This window comes from Rhinolophus ferrumequinum, chromosome 27 (assembly GCF_004115265.2).
Source record: "Rhinolophus ferrumequinum isolate MPI-CBG mRhiFer1 chromosome 27, mRhiFer1_v1.p, whole genome shotgun sequence".
Taxonomy (NCBI): domain Eukaryota; kingdom Metazoa; phylum Chordata; class Mammalia; order Chiroptera; family Rhinolophidae; genus Rhinolophus; species Rhinolophus ferrumequinum.
In genome coordinates, this window is record NC_046310.1 from 22,230,262 (window position 1) to 22,242,779 (window position 12,518).

The 12,518-nt window shown below is 43.5% G+C and overlaps 1 protein-coding gene across 1 annotated transcript in view; it reads left to right on the top strand.

Moving 5' to 3' along the window:
* NID1 (nidogen 1) overlaps positions 1 to 12,518 on the top strand; it is a 71,571-nt gene that overhangs the window by 17,469 nt on the left and 41,584 nt on the right. The window contains exons 3-6 of the mRNA XM_033099442.1: positions 1,728 to 1,954; positions 4,681 to 5,048; positions 7,356 to 7,505; positions 10,927 to 11,178. Coding sequence (XP_032955333.1) covers positions 1,728 to 1,954; positions 4,681 to 5,048; positions 7,356 to 7,505; positions 10,927 to 11,178 — 997 coding nt within the window. The remainder of the gene's footprint in view (positions 1 to 1,727; positions 1,955 to 4,680; positions 5,049 to 7,355; positions 7,506 to 10,926; positions 11,179 to 12,518) is intronic.

Sequence of the window (12,518 nt, forward strand, 5' to 3'; positions counted from 1 at the left end):
ATGTGAAGAAATAAAAACAAGGCCCACACTCTAGTCGGGGAGACAAAATCCAGTGCACCATGTGAATGGTTCAGAACACAAGTTCAATCATAACACAGGGGTGGGCGTCTCTGTAACACAGTGGTCAGGAAAGGCTGTAGGTGTGCAGAGCTTGGACTTGCCCTTGATATCTGAGTAGGTCACGAAGCCATCTCTAGATCTGAAGTGATGCTTTTGGACACGCCTCAATTTCTCCTTGGAAAAATAATTTTTCTCCACCACTATTTAATTTTTATAGGATAACAGGGTAGGGAGAAACTTGACAGGTCCCCATCTAAATGGGGGATGTTCCAGTCTGGTAGTTCCCCAAGTGTGTACCTCGGAACACTAGTCTTACAAGATGGCCCTTGAGAAAAAGGCTTCCCGTGGCCAAACTAGTTTGGGAAACGTGAAAGCTATAGCTCCCTCTTTGTGGCTCACTCTGAAAAGTCATGCAGTAAAGAAACCTGCTTAATTTTGTTCAGTGTAGCAGTCCCCCAGCCTTTCGGCTACCCCTTTTTCCCCTCCCAAATAAGATACGTTACATCCCATAGAACACACTTTGGGAAAGTTTGTCATGGGCGTGCATGACACACTTTGCTTTGCACCTGTATCTTGTGTCCTGTATCTGAGTGCTGTACTTGAAACTTCTTAAAACCTTACATTTTCCCAGGGTAATGTAATTTTCCCCCTTTACCCTGCATGATAAACACCTAGCCCCCTGTACGGAGCCCACGCCTGCCTCGGGGCCTGATGTCCTCTGACCCTTACGTCTCTACACACCCCAGCAGCAGCTGCACCCCATGGTTTGCAATTCCCTGATCACGCAATTGTTGTGGTATTACCTGCAATATCTTGCCCTTGGGTCATCCTCCCCCTGACCCTGTCTACAGGTGTCAAACTCCTGCTTGTTCTTTCAGACTCAGCCAGCCTCCTCTGCTCCCATCCCCACAGTGTCCAGCACATCCTGTGGCTCCTATACCCTTGCACAGAACTCTGTTACAGAATCTTTCCCCCGGCTTTGTGATGTTTTATTCATGTTCAGTCTTCCCATCTAGGCTGTAAATTCTCAGGCACCATGTCTTTTTACTCAGGGCAATACTTAGCACATAGGAAAGGGACTCACATTTAAACAATACTTTCTCTGTGCCTGGCCCTTCGTATGTTGCCTCATGTCATCCTCCTACCATTTCTATGAAGTAGGTGGTTTTATCTGCATCTTATTCAGAAACCGAGGCTTAGAGGGCTTTATGCCCAAGTTCACACACCAAGGACGAGTAAGGGTTTGGATCCAGAGCTGTTTTCTCCCGAAGCTCATGTTCCTTCTTACTGAATAGCGGCTGGTTTCAGTAGGTATATGCCTAACGAGTGTGGTTGAATATGTTTACTGGCCATGGAAACAAATTCTAAGGGTCAGAATTTGCTGTTATATGAGATTTAGGCCACTGTCTCTATCATTTTTGGTTAACCTTAGGGCCACAGTTATGCAGAAGGTTTTCATTAATCAGAAAATTTCATGTTGACATAGCCTCAGAGATATTTAAGTGGAGTTATTCTGGAATACTTGGTCCTTGCTACAAATGTACTTCTTTTAAAATAAGGTGAGAACACTGCCATTGCTATACTTTTTATATATAATGTGGTGAATAGCACATTTTCAGATCTGTAGATATTTTTCTAAGTAACTGAATTTCCACTCACCTTCACAGAGAAACACATTCCAGGCTGTTCTGGCCTCCTCTGACTCCAGCTCCTACGCCATTTTCCTTTATCCTGAAGATGGTCTGCAGTTCACAACGACATTCTCTAAGAAGGACGAGAACCAGGTTCCCGCTGTGGTCGCGTTCAGCCAAGGGCTAGTGGGATTTCTGTGGAAGAGCGACGGAGCTTTCAATATATTTGCTAATGACAGAGAATCAATTGGAAATTTGGCCAAGTATGCTTCTTTGTTCTTCAGTAGATTCTCCCCTTAATAAGATTGTCACTTTATTATTTTATTAATGGTAACATAAGGAGCATTACAGAACATTACCTAAAAAAATGTTCCCACGGATTTAAATTTTGTATGTAGTTTTTATATTATGTGGTACATTCTTCTGATGAACTCAAGGGAACATAGAATGAACAGGTATGCTACTTTTTAGAGATAGTCCTCATTTGGAACAGTTTCTACCATCTCCTTTGTAAGTATAACGTTAGAAATAAAAGTTATTTAAACGCATTTCTTGCTATGAACCGAAGGTTGAAAAAACTCTTTTCCCTACATTGACTAAGCAGGAAATTCTTACAACATAAATAGTGCTCTCGGGCTATTTTGTATAATTTGGCAAAAGGGAGGAAAGCTCAGACTGCTTTTTCTAAAATTAAAATCCTTTCTTCCCCATTCTTTAAAATATAAAGACGCCCCCCCCACTCCAATTTCATATTGTCAAATTGAATCTAAAACGCCTCTGCCCTTTACTTAATGGTGTGCTGGTAGATGCAAACAACAGGCTTTACAGGAGTTAGGGGGCCTCATTTATAGCATTTGCCTATGTCCATGGTGTACACGCTGCTGCCGTGGCCAGTTTCCAGCTATTCACGTCATGTCGCTCAATGTGGAGCTGAGAAAAGATGTATTTAAGTGGAATCACCCTGGAATAGTATTATAGAGTACTCTCACCACACAGATGCAATATCCTTAAATAATTTCAAGAACATAGACCATTGTAACATAATTCAGATGGGATGAGTTTCAAGTTTTTATTGCCTTTTTCAAAATATAACTTATCAATTTAAATTATATAATTTAATTTTTTACAATGGCTGTGTTTAATAAGTGGCTTGTGAAGTTCCTAAAATTTAACAACTGGCTTATCACGAGCTGGTGCAAGCCGGTTCCTGCACTCCACCTGACTTTGCATGAGACCTTTACTTTGGCTGGACGTCCTATTTGTGTAGGGCTTTATTGATTCCTCTCCCCCATGCCACCCCAATATTTTGCTTGGTGTTCTCCACTGAGTAATGTATGTCCCTTCTTTCCACTGTGTAATCTGATAAGACCAGTAAAGATGGTGCAGCAAGAAGTACAGATTAGGGATATTCTGTTGTGTTTTATAGTTATAAAATGCCTTTAGAGTCTGAATCTCATCTGCATTTTACTATACTCTTTGAGTGTCAAAATGTAAACCGGGACTGTCCAAGATTTTGCACCCCATAGAGCTGGGATTTCTAATAAACCAAGTCTGTACTGTTTTCACTTGCACTTCTGACACCAAATATGTGGGGTTTTTTCCCCCGACACCAAGGTCTCCAACTCTGCAGACACCAACCGGTGTCCTTCAGTTCAATTCAATTCTGACATTAACTGCCTGGAGTTAGCACAGACCTCACAGGTGAAGGACTCAGTCTCACAAGACGCTTCCACTTCAGATGCCAGTCACAAGTCCCAGGTTGCAAGCTGCCCCCACCGCTCAGATTCGATAATTTGCTAGAACAGGTCACAGAACTCAGGAAAGCACTTTGCTTACTGTTACCAGTTTATTATAAAGACACAACTCAGAAACAGTCAAATAAAAGAGATGCACAGGGCATGGCGAGGGAGAGAGAGGGGGCATGGAGCTTCCTTGCTCTCTCTGGCTACATCACACCTGATGCTCTCCCCACCTCATCCTTTAGGGGTTTGTATTACATAAGCAAGTGGATTATATCACTGGCCACTGGAAATTAACTCAGTCTCCAACCCCTCCCCTCCTGGAAATCCAGGCGTGGGGCTGAAAATTCCAACCCTATAATCATGCTTTGGTCTTTCTAGTGACCAACCCCCATCCTGAAGCTATCTAGAGTTCCCAGTCACTCCTTATCTCATTAGTATACAAAAAGACACTCTTAACACTCTAGAGATTACAAGGTTTTATCGTCTGCCAGGACCAGAGATAAGACCAAATACAGTTGACCCTTGAACAACACATGTTTGAACTATGCAGGTCCACGTACAAGTGGATTTTTTTCAATAAACACTGTAACTGTATTTTCTCTTCCTTAGGATTTTCTTACTAACATTTATTTTCTTGTCTCTAGCTTTCTTTATTGTAAGAATATAGTATACAATACATATAACATACAAAATGTGTGTTAATCAACTGTTTCTGTTATAGGTAAGGCTTCTGGTCAATAGTAGGGCTATTAGTCATTAAGTTTTGGGGGAGTCAAAAGTTATATGTAGATTTTCCATGGTGTGGGGGGTTAGCACTCCTAGCCTCCACATTGTTCAAAGCTCACTGTATATATTTCTCATTATATCACACCATGCCATGGAAAGAGAGTAATGAATAGAGAGAATGAATGACGCTATTCAACAGGCTGCACATATGGCTGGGCACATAACCAGCAATTAGTATAAGTAGCATTTTAAGGCCTGGCAAGTATCCCTGGAGTGCACTTCTTGAATGGCAGAGGGTAAACCTGTGTTAGTCTGTGTCCTCTCGGACACAGCCTCACCAAATAGCCCTGGATGGCCTCAGCTCTGTGACGACCAGACGTGATGGCTTCTCCCACCCTCCAGCCCGGCTGTAGGCAGAAGCAGTGACAGGCTCTGGGTTTCAGATTGACACTTCTGCTTGGTTAATGGGGGCTCTTGGTGGGCTGCTGGTTTATTTCCAAGAAGTCTGTTCTTTCTTTTAGGAGCAGCAACTCTGGGCAGCAGGGTATCTGGGTGTTTGAGATTGGGAGTCTGGCCACAGCCAGTGGTGTGGTGTCTGCAGATGTGAACCTCAGACCGGATGATGAAGAGTATGATGATGAAGATTATGACTCGGTGACAAGTCTGGCCCCAGAGGACGTTCGCACCACATCCTTCCCCTATGAGGCTCCGAGAAGGGGAGACACTGGCACATACGACATGCATGTCCTCTCCCCCCGCCGCCGGGGCACCGAGAGACCCGCTGGACCTTCGACCGAGAGGACCCGGTCTTTCCAGCTGCCTGTGGACAGGTTCCCCCAGCAGCAGCCACAGGTCATAGATGTGGATGAAGTTGAGGAAACAGAAGTGGGTAAGGTGGTTGAAGTTGCAGTTGGCACATGCTTGGACACTTGGGTTTCCAGGCAGAGGACAAGTGCTGGAGGGGTGTGTGCTGTGTGCATTCTATGGTGGCTTGTGAGGACGAGAGCGTGGGAAGTAGGGCGAGAGCTCACAGCTGTAGAGCTGTGACAGGCCCCCGTGGCTTCAAAGGCTCAAGTGATCTTTTGGGATTAGGGCTGTGGTTATGGAGACTGTTGAGCATGTCCTCTTTCAAGTTTCCTGTTATTCCCTGTTGTCTGTTTTAAGGAGAAAAGTGTTTTTAGAATTATTTTGAAAGTCAGATTTTCTTATTTGCGACTTCTGAGATCAGAAATATATTCACCCACCTGAAAAAACATTTTAGAAGTTCCTTTGGCCGTTGACGCAGTTTATCTTTGACATTTATTTCCTCTTGGTTTTGGAATGAGAATGGTTGATTATTTTTCCTCCCAGGTCCTGTCAGTTTCAGATTTGGTTTGTGAAGATTTAGATACCAAATAAGTAGATCCCCTTTTAAAATGTAGTTTTAAAGTACAGTATCTTGTAGTTAACCATACTACGTGTATATCAGGTTTTTGCTACATTTTGAGGGAAAGCCATTTGAACGCTATCATGCTTTGTTTTATTTGTCTTGTAAAAGACGTTCAAACTAAACTGTGTTCATTAATTTTTGCTCTTCAGGTTGACCTATACTCCACTGAGATTCATATATGGGATGGTCCAAGCTTTAAATAATGCTTACTATGACTCTACTGTTTCTACTTCAAAGTTATGATAAGGCCCTCAGAAAAATCTACTCCATTGCACGTACTCACTCATTTTCAGTTCTTCTTACTTGTCCTGATTTGTTTCCTAACAATAGTCATACATGTTTGTTCTTCTTGAGTATCCCAAAGAAGCATGGGCAAGGTCTGGTGGCCGGGGTAGTGTGCTTACTTACTTCTCAGGCACAGAAATGGAGATGTTGCCCTTTAGTGGTACGATGAGGGCATGGGTCCATGTCTCAGGGCTCCCCCTGGATTTCCTGGGATGATGCTGACATCTCTTAGCACATGACACTCTGCTCTTGGAACTAGGTTTCAGAGGGATCTCCTCAGATATGTTGGGTATGTTTAGTTGCAGATGTTGAGTTTTGAGCTTTCACCCTGTCTATGTGTCTCTGAAATTCTCCTTTGTGAAGCCATCATGTTGAAATGAGATTGTATCTAGCCCCAACAATATATGGTGGTATATTACTCAGTACTACTGAAAGCCTACATTTGAACCTATGTGTCTAAAACAGATGTTTTTCTGTCCCTCTATCCCAGTTATTTCACTGTTTTTATTAGAAAGGTCAGTCTTCCGTAGCCAGCAGTGCATTCCTGGTGTTATTTGAGTAGTCACCCCCAGATACACAGGCCTTGGGGACCCACTGGGAGCTGGGCCCGCAGCCGGAGCTTAAGCAATCAGTAGTGTCACATGTGTTCAGCTCAGGGTCCAAGTGTATCTAGCTCCAAACGCCATCTTTCTACAAAGTGGCAATTCCCTTCTGAGCATGTAGAACTCGTTGAATCTTCCTGGGTTAAACTTTACTTTTATTTTCACTCCTACCAGTCAATTATAAATTGGATCACTGTCCCCTCTAAAAGTTCATTCCTTCTTGCGCTTTTGAGCTTCATTCCAAATTAATTGGCTCTGGATTATTAAGTGTAATGAGTTAGTTCCCAATTCTAATAAATTGAACCTGGGAGGTAGAAATTTGAAATATGTAGACATTCTTTTTGTTTCTTGGGCCAAAGGCTTTTAGACCAGGTATGACTGAAGAATTATTTCTAATCAGCTTTTGCGTATAAGAGCTTCTGAGTTCTTCCCTGGGGAGAAAAGTGGGGTGAAATTTTTAAAAAATATTTTAAGTTCATTGAAATGGCAAATTTTATGTCATACGTATTTTGCCACAATTAAAAAATAGTAAAAAAAAAATTTTAAGGTTCCCTACCAAAGTGTGAAGCTGATCTTTCTGACTACATTGAATGGACACCATAGTAAGATTGATATTGGATGGCATAACGCCATATAGGTGCAGTGATCCTGAGGACACTGGATTATAGCATTTTTAAATAATTTGCCTCTGTGATTTCTCAAACCCCTTTTAGCCCCATTGGCTGTGATGGTTTGAGTCATGGAGCCCCATGCTGTCTCCTGTCCCTGACCCACCCCAGCACATGTGAATTCATTCTGCAGGGCTGGGCGCACCATGTGCCAGCTCCTGGTCCAGAGCCCAGAGACACGCTCACTGGTGTGCTGTATTTTCTCTGAACAGTTTTCAGCTACAACACAGATTCCCGCCCGACGTGCGCCAACAGCAGACACCAGTGCTCCGTGCACGCAGAATGCAGGGACTTCGCCACCGGCTTCTGTTGCAGCTGCGTCGCCGGCTACACGGGGAATGGCCGGCAATGTGTTGCCGAAGGTACTCTGCTTTTCTGTGTGCAATTCGTGGGGGAGAAGGAGGGCGAGTGGAGTTACGGTTTCGGTGCTTGAGTTGAAATGTTGCCTCTACCCAGATCTCTAAAGGGGCGTGGTGTGTCCAGTGGGGCGATGTTATTTAATCTCTCATTCTTTCTCATACTTCCTATGGGCGTTCTTCGCGGAGGTCTCTTTCTTTCCTGTGCCATTTCTCTATCTAGGAAATGACTGCCACTTGGAACTCATCTTCACTACTGCCTGTAGCATGGGACAAAGGCTGAAGTTGATGACATTATGCGGCCTGGACCAGGAATTATTGATGCCTCTCATTTTCCTTGGTTTCTTTCAAACCTCTTAGTTGGCATTGCTCACAGACCTGACTATCCTAACGGGTGTTAAACCAAGGCAGGGCCATGGTAGGTTGGCATAGACCAAAGTATATACTGGGTGATGTCTGTCCCAGTCCCCTGTCCCTTTGGTTTTCTCTTTCTTGCCCCTAAAATCATAGCGTGGTGATGGTGGACAAATGGGGTGCGCCAGTTAATTCTAGAGCACTGAACCCATCGTGGGACTAATTCCAAAAATGGATTCAGCTGTGGGGTGACATCACTTCTGAGCTCCGTTCCCCAAAGCACCAAGCAGTCCCAATGCTCTCAGATGGTCAGAAGAATCTTCTCTCCCAAAGTCTAGGGGGTCCGGATAACAGTTTACTCAGAGTGAGCCCTAGGGGAGCCGGGGGCCATAAACTTGAATTAAAACAAAAGCAACAAAAACCCTACCATACTGAATATTTGTCCCTTCGGATGCCAAGTCTCTTCACTTGTCACTGGTCATTTTCCTGGTGTTTAATGAGGAACCTCAATTGCTTCACAAAATTTGACTAAACAAAACTCAGTTGGAAGAATGTGTCCTGTTTTCCAGATTCTCGGGAATCTATAGTTAAATAAGTTCTTTTAATTTGCTGTGTAAAAAAAAAAAAAAAAAAAGTTTTGTTCTGGGTCACAATTAGATAAAGTGACTTTTGTTGAATACTTACTTTGGCAATGAAAGAAAATTTTGTATACTTACTATGTTCATTTGGGGGATGTTTTTAACTTCTCTAAATGTGTTTTCTGTTTTCTTCTAAATCCCACCACCCCGGGCTGGTATGCCTGTGCTTCTTTGTTGTAGGCTTGGCTTTTATACTGCCCTCACCCTGGGAGAAGCTTCCAAAATCCACAACAAAAGCTTATTCTCAAAAAGCAACCTCATTAGCTCTTCCCGTGCCACAGATCAGAGCTGGAAATACTGAGCAGTGTGTCTGGCAGCGAGCTCAGATATGATAAACTGTCTGGCCCCACATTTTGATATTATATACATGCCCCGTAAGAGTTGCATAGTCTAAATATTTGTCGGATTCTTGGTAGTTTTGAAATATTTTTCTAGCTCAGAGTTTGGTTGAAAAAAATTGTTTGGTTTCCTTAACTTGGCTTTCCTGCTCGTTTCTGTAATTGTTTGGGAGTGCGTTTTTTTTTTTCGATATTAGTCTTCTAATTCCACAGCATTCTTCAGTATCATGACACAATTTGTGTGCAGAAAAACTTGGTCTGTTGCGTGGCGTTGGCTTACCAGCCACCCTGTTAGCAACCCGGCATCCTGAACACCGCAACAGGTCTTCAGGATGTGGGTGATGATGCCCAGGGACAAGCCCGTCTGTCTAAGTCTATTCAGCAACTTTACTAGGAAATCTCTGTGCTCAGAAAACTCTGCTGAGACCGAGTGAGGGAATTGGGTGTGAAAGCCCAGCCTAGTAATTTCTAAGCTGGGAAGAAAAGAAGACATGTACAACCAGTAACTGATAGAATTTAATCTCCATCAAACCTGAACAGTCCAAAGTGACTTATTTAGCTCTTCTTTCAGTTTTTTTTAATGATTAACACACTTGTTTAAAGTAGACAATTTGGTAGTTTTTAGTCTATTCACTAAGTCGTGCAACTGTCACCTCTAACTAGAACATTTTCATCACTCCAGAAAGAAATCCCATATCCATTCGCAGACACTCTCAGTTTCCCCAAGTCCCCCAGCGCCTGGCAGCAACTATCTGCTTTCTGTCAATACAGGTTTTTCTGTTCTGTACATTTCATGTAAATGGAATCATACAATTTGTGATGGCTTTTGTGTTTGGCTTTTTTCACCCAGCATAATATTTTCAAGGTTCATCCATGGGTTAGCATGTATCAGTGCCTCAGTCCTTTTTTCTAGCTAAATAATATTCCATTGCATGGATAAACCATATTTCGTGTATCCATTCATCAATTGATGGACATTTGGGTGGTTCCTATTTTGGCTATTATGAATAATGCTGCCAGGAACATTTGCGTACAAGTTTTTGTGGGGACATATGTTTTCTTTTCTTTTGGGTATACACCTAGGAGTTGGAATTGCTGAAAATCCACAATGAAAGCTTATTCTTTAAGTGCACTCTTCTGTGTAATAGAGGTCATTTGGTAGCCTTCAGTGTTCTTATTTGAATACAAGAACAACATAATTTATTTAGATCTTTTCCTGATAAACAATAATAAATATGTGCAAGTTATAAATATTGAAACATTATAGAGATATATAGTATAGCAAATGAAGGTTCACCCTATTGCCCTGAGTTAACCCCTGTGAGAAGTTTTGTGTACATCTCTTCAGGTATACCCCTAGGTATATGCTAACATTTATTATTAGTGTAATTTTGAAAACAAAAACGATATCTTACATATACTGTTTGGCAATTTATGAAAAATGATTTCAAATTTGCCACAGTTGGTCTCATATTTTTCGCAGTGGTCTGAAAGGAACAATCAATACACATCCCAGCCCACAAGTGGGTCCTACATCAGAGGGCGTGTTTGTGTGGCCACGTGTGCTGACTTGGGCTGCAGGAAGAGCCAGCGCTCAGACCTGCAGTCCTAACCTGGGTCATAGGACTATTTCAGCCAGAGATGCTTGTTCGTATGTTATAGGTCAGGCAGGCAACCAAAGGCTCTAGATGCCCAGGACCATCCAGTCCTGGCCTGTCGTCCCAGTGAAATTACTAAGTCTATCCCTTATACTCTCCAAAGTGACTGATTTTATGGTCACCTAGTTCTAGATCGCCTGTGATACTGTTCTTCTCTGAGATCATTTTACTTGCCTGTAACTTCCTTCATCACACACAACTCCCATTGGAGCCCCTTTCTTGCTGTCCATTACCAGTCAGCATGGGGACAGAGAGCAGGACCTGGAGTTTCTCAGGCTCACAGACAGGCATGGTGGGTACTGTCTTGTTGGAAGAATGACACACTGATCCCAAAGCCCTTTACCTAACACCTTTTTTGCCTCTTTGCTTTATAGGTACAGGTCCTACCAGACGTTTTTCTTTTGTGAAAGTCTGGCTTCTTCCTTTGTTTCTTGCTCAGGTTCCCCCCAGCGAGTTAATGGCAAGGTGAAAGGAAGGATCTTCGTGGGGAACAGCCCGGTCCCCATTGTGTTTGAGAACACCGACCTGCACTCGTACGTGGTAATGAACCACGGGCGCTCCTACACCGCCATCAGCACCATCCCCGAGACCGTCGGGTACTCCCTGCTCCCTCTGGCCCCTGTGGGAGGCATCATTGGATGGATGTTTGCAGTGGAGCAAGATGGATTCAAGAATGGGTTCAGCATCACGGGTACGCACAACAGACAGTAAAACCAATGGGTGCACAGTGGGGCCTGGGGTGAACGGAAAGGGAACTCCGTGTCCACAAACAACTTACTGATAAGTACTCTGTGGCTCCGGAAATAAGAAGTTGAGGTAAAATTATCAATATTTTTTCACTAATATATATTAATTAAGACTATCTAGACTTGCACTGGGGTCAGGGCGTGATTTTGTGGGGGGGATTGAGAAGTCTCCAGCAGAGCGAATGTCATCACGTGTGCCCTCACCTCCCAAAGTGTGGGGCTCCCAGGTTCCCTCGTCCCACTTATCCAGGCTGCCTAGCCTTCCAAACCAATCTGAGACTGGTATTTAACATTTCCTCAGTATCTGCTTGCAGAAAAGGAACCTGTCATTTCTAGCTGGTAAATTTAGCTGGTAAATTATAATCAAGATTTTAAACATAATCCAATAAACATAATCCTAACTCTTAGGACCTGACTTTCCTTGGAGTGTCTTAGACACTGTGCCTGTCAGGGAAAGCTCAGCCTTTAGCGGACATGAGGGTAGATGGTTGGGGGTACATTCCCCAAGTGTAGTGACGGCCTCTCCCATGCTCTGTGCACCTGTGCATGCTAGAGTCCCTTTCCTGGGGACAGTTCAGGTGAAGAACAGATGAAGCGTCCTTCATCTCTGGCTACGTTCAGGACCTGGAGCCTGTTGTCTGTGGCACAGGTACATAGCCACTGCCCCCGAAGACCTAGGCCTGCCTTCTCCCCACTGCCCAGCCTCACTGGAGCCTCAGCCATGGCTTAACTGTGGAAACACAGCTAAAAGCAGGATCTCGAGGCTTTACACCGCCACCCTCCAAAAGTTACAGAGCGTAGATGTAACTCCCTGAAGTGTGGCCATTTAAGAAAGGAGAGGCTATATATTTGAAAAGGGGTGAGCCGACCCACCCACCAGATTTCTAGTTTATGGCCTAATGTTTTTTCTCCCTATCCCTCAGGCATGTGTATCTTGAGTATTTAACCACTTTCATGCTCAATCCTTTGCAGACATAGTCGAGCTTTGCAGTCAGACACACAGACCCTACTCCTCCCCTGAACAGCTTTTTATAGGGTGTTGCTTTGTATGAGAGTTAATGTAATTTGGTAATACTTTCTAGCACACACCGACTTGGGGCGGGGGTGCTAAGGGAGCATTTACAAACTCCCTACAACAAATCTTTGTTACTAAAACGGTCTTTCTTAGTTGCCCCTGGACCTGTGTTGTCAGCTGGATATCTTCCTGGAACTGGGGTACTATAAAGTAGAAGTTGTCAACTCTTTCTGCAAAGTGCCAGATAGTAAATATTTTAAGCTCTGCCTA